At 38.6% G+C, this 2,780-nt stretch overlaps 1 protein-coding gene across 1 annotated transcript; it reads left to right on the forward strand.

Annotated features, from left to right (window-relative positions):
* Positions 1–373: 373 nt before the first annotated feature.
* Positions 374–2,473, forward strand: LOC311077231 (uncharacterized protein; the record flags this gene model as incomplete). Its single annotated transcript, XM_084139054.1, has 4 exons — positions 374–910; positions 1,085–1,135; positions 1,231–1,362; positions 2,172–2,473. Exons 1-4 carry the CDS (start codon positions 526–528, stop codon positions 2,471–2,473), a joined length of 870 nt encoding a protein of 289 aa, XP_083995180.1. The 5' UTR covers positions 374–525.
* Between the last annotated feature and the right edge of the window lie 307 nt (positions 2,474–2,780).

The raw sequence follows: 2,780 nt of genomic DNA on the forward strand, positions 1-2,780 counted from the left end.
CACTGTACTAAAATGGCCCCCACAGTCACCAGATCTCAACCCAATAGAGCATCTTTGGGATGTGGTGGAACGGGAGCTTCGTGCCCTAGATGTGCATCCCACAAATCTCCATCAACTGCAAGATGCTATCCTATCAATATGGGCCAACATTTCTAAAGAATGCTTTCAGCACCTTGTTGAATCAATGCCACGTATAATTACGGCAGTTCTGAAGGCGAAAGGGGGTCAAACACAGTATTAGTATGGTGTTCCTAATAATCCTTTAGGTGAGTGTATATATAAAAGGATGAGTCAAAGTTATTTTTTGTTGAGACCAACACAGTGCCACAAATGTTGTAAATAGAGATAAACATCTACTGAACCCGGAACATCCCTTTGATTATGATTAACAATTAACTTGAACTACTTATTTATCTGGAGCAATATAAAACATGTACAAAAGACAGTAAATCAGGACACTATAAAAGCAACATGAGAGGCTGTGAGGATGACAGAGCAAGAGCTGGAAACAAACATCAGTGAAGAATGAAGGGTTTAGTATGTTTACTGCTGCTGTTGGAAACCTTTGTGTGTGTCGTACAGCATCAGGTAGATGGAGGACTCAATGAGAATGAGATCAGTCAACAGCTCAGATCTGAGGACGGAAGACAGAATCCACCTCAAACAGACACTTTGAGAGATGAAGCTTCAACTGACAGCCAACAAAACTACCATCTGTTCTTCACTGACATCCATGCAGCGCTGAGAGAACTGACCGCCACCGTTACAGAGCAGAAAGTGAACATCAGAGAACTGACCGCCACCGTTACAGAGCAGAAAGAAAACATCAGAGCTTTAGAGACGAGACTGAGGGAAGAGATGAACAAGAAAAATGATGTTATCCTGGAAGAGATGAACAAGAAAAATGATGGTACCTCACCAAAACATTCTCTCTTTTATCAATGATCCTCAAAGTAAAACACCATTGAAATACATTGCATAGTGTAAATGTTAGAGTAAAAATTAATGTATAGTGTGTAAATGATGTTATCTATTACAATAAGCAGTGTTAATGTCATTTAACAGAATCTTTATTCCTTCACAGAAATCTCAAATCTAACTCTGGGTCAAGTGGAGTTGAGAAAGGAAAATAGAGGTGAAAGTGTGCTTGAATGATGTTAAATTCAGTCTATACATTCTCAGTATAATAGAGTAATATATCACTATATTGCTTATGTTTTTCAATAACAGACAGAGAAATAGCTTTTTCAGCTTCACTGATGCAATCTGGCAGTGGATATACTGGTCCTTTTACCACTGAAATCACACTAACCTACAGGAACGTCTTCACAAACATAGGGAACGCCTACAACCCAGTTACAGGTAATTATCAATGAAATGAGTCATAAAACTCAGTTTATAGTAATGAAAACCCTTCTGCTCCATTCAGATCTCTCTGCAGTTGTGTAATGTGTATAAGAGAATTAAAAGCCGTTTACACAACACCAGTTTCAATTAAACACGTACATTTTTTTATGAAGTTCCTAAACGTAAGTTAGGGAGGAGTGAGCCCATCTAATCTTTCAATCAACAGCCTGAGTATATAAGCAGCCGGTTACCTCTCTCTAGCATCAGCTGTTCCAGTATCCCTCCACCTCCCCAAACTCCACCTTCATCTCAGGTACCTTGCCCTTCAATTATCATATCCTACATTTAGCCACTGGGGGGGTATATCAGAGCTCGAGTTGAAGCTGCTTCATCGAGCCCCTCTTCAGTGAGCCAAATAAGTTTAACCTAATATCTTAAAGATTTTATGGGCAAACAAACTCGTTAAATGTGATTTAGTTTTATGCATTTTGGCCGTTCATTCACACGACAATGGCGTTTTGGGGGCCTGTGATGTCATGCATATTATGTGATCAGTCTATAGGTGCGTGGTGTTTCTTTACAAAGTGACGTTGCCACCTACTGGCCAGGCAGCAGAATACAGCGTTTAAAGTAGTTTCCACAAATCTGTGTTAATGGGGATTGTTTTGACAACGTCTGTCCGCGAAAAAACGCAAATGTTTATGTTTGTCATGTAAACAGCCTGAGATGACTTGCCATCTTTCGAAAATATTACAAAGTGTGCTTGGTAATTAAGCAATCATACAGGAAACCGCTGATTCTGTATCTCTTGTTATTTGATTTAGGTGTTTTCACAGCCCCACTGAAAGGAGCGTACATGTTCAGAATCTCTGTATATGGTCATGGTGGAACTCCAGCATCTGCATACATTTATAAGAATGGAGAGTATGTGGTTGAAGCATTTGATAATCAGGCTCAGGGTCAGTTAAACTCCTCAAATGGAGTTGTGTTGATCCTGGAGGTTGGAGATGTTGTCTATGTGAGACTTGGGTCTGGAACAAGGATATTTGATAATCACAATAACCACAGCACCTTCAGTGGTTTCCTACTGTTTCCCTTAAGAGAACAGGAGCTTTGCAGAATGTGATTCCAATAATTCTGAACCTTCAGTGTATGATTTAAGATGGAAAATCATGACGAATCATTAACATATGAACCTGTATTAATGAGAACTAATGTGTGTGTTTGATTACTGTACACTCTAAAAAATACTGGGTTAAAAACAACCCAATTCTGGGTTATTTGGAAACCCAGCGCTGGGTAAATATTGGATAGAACACATGCTGGGTTATTTTTTAATCAGTGCTGGGTCAAACAACCCTATGTTTAAGGTTATTCATTTTAGATATATAATGATATATAGTAATATTAAATTATATATATATATATATATA

This window comes from Abramis brama (genome assembly GCF_963993115.1).
Source record: "Abramis brama genome assembly, contig: SCAFFOLD_116, whole genome shotgun sequence".
NCBI lineage: Eukaryota > Metazoa > Chordata > Actinopteri > Cypriniformes > Leuciscidae > Abramis > Abramis brama.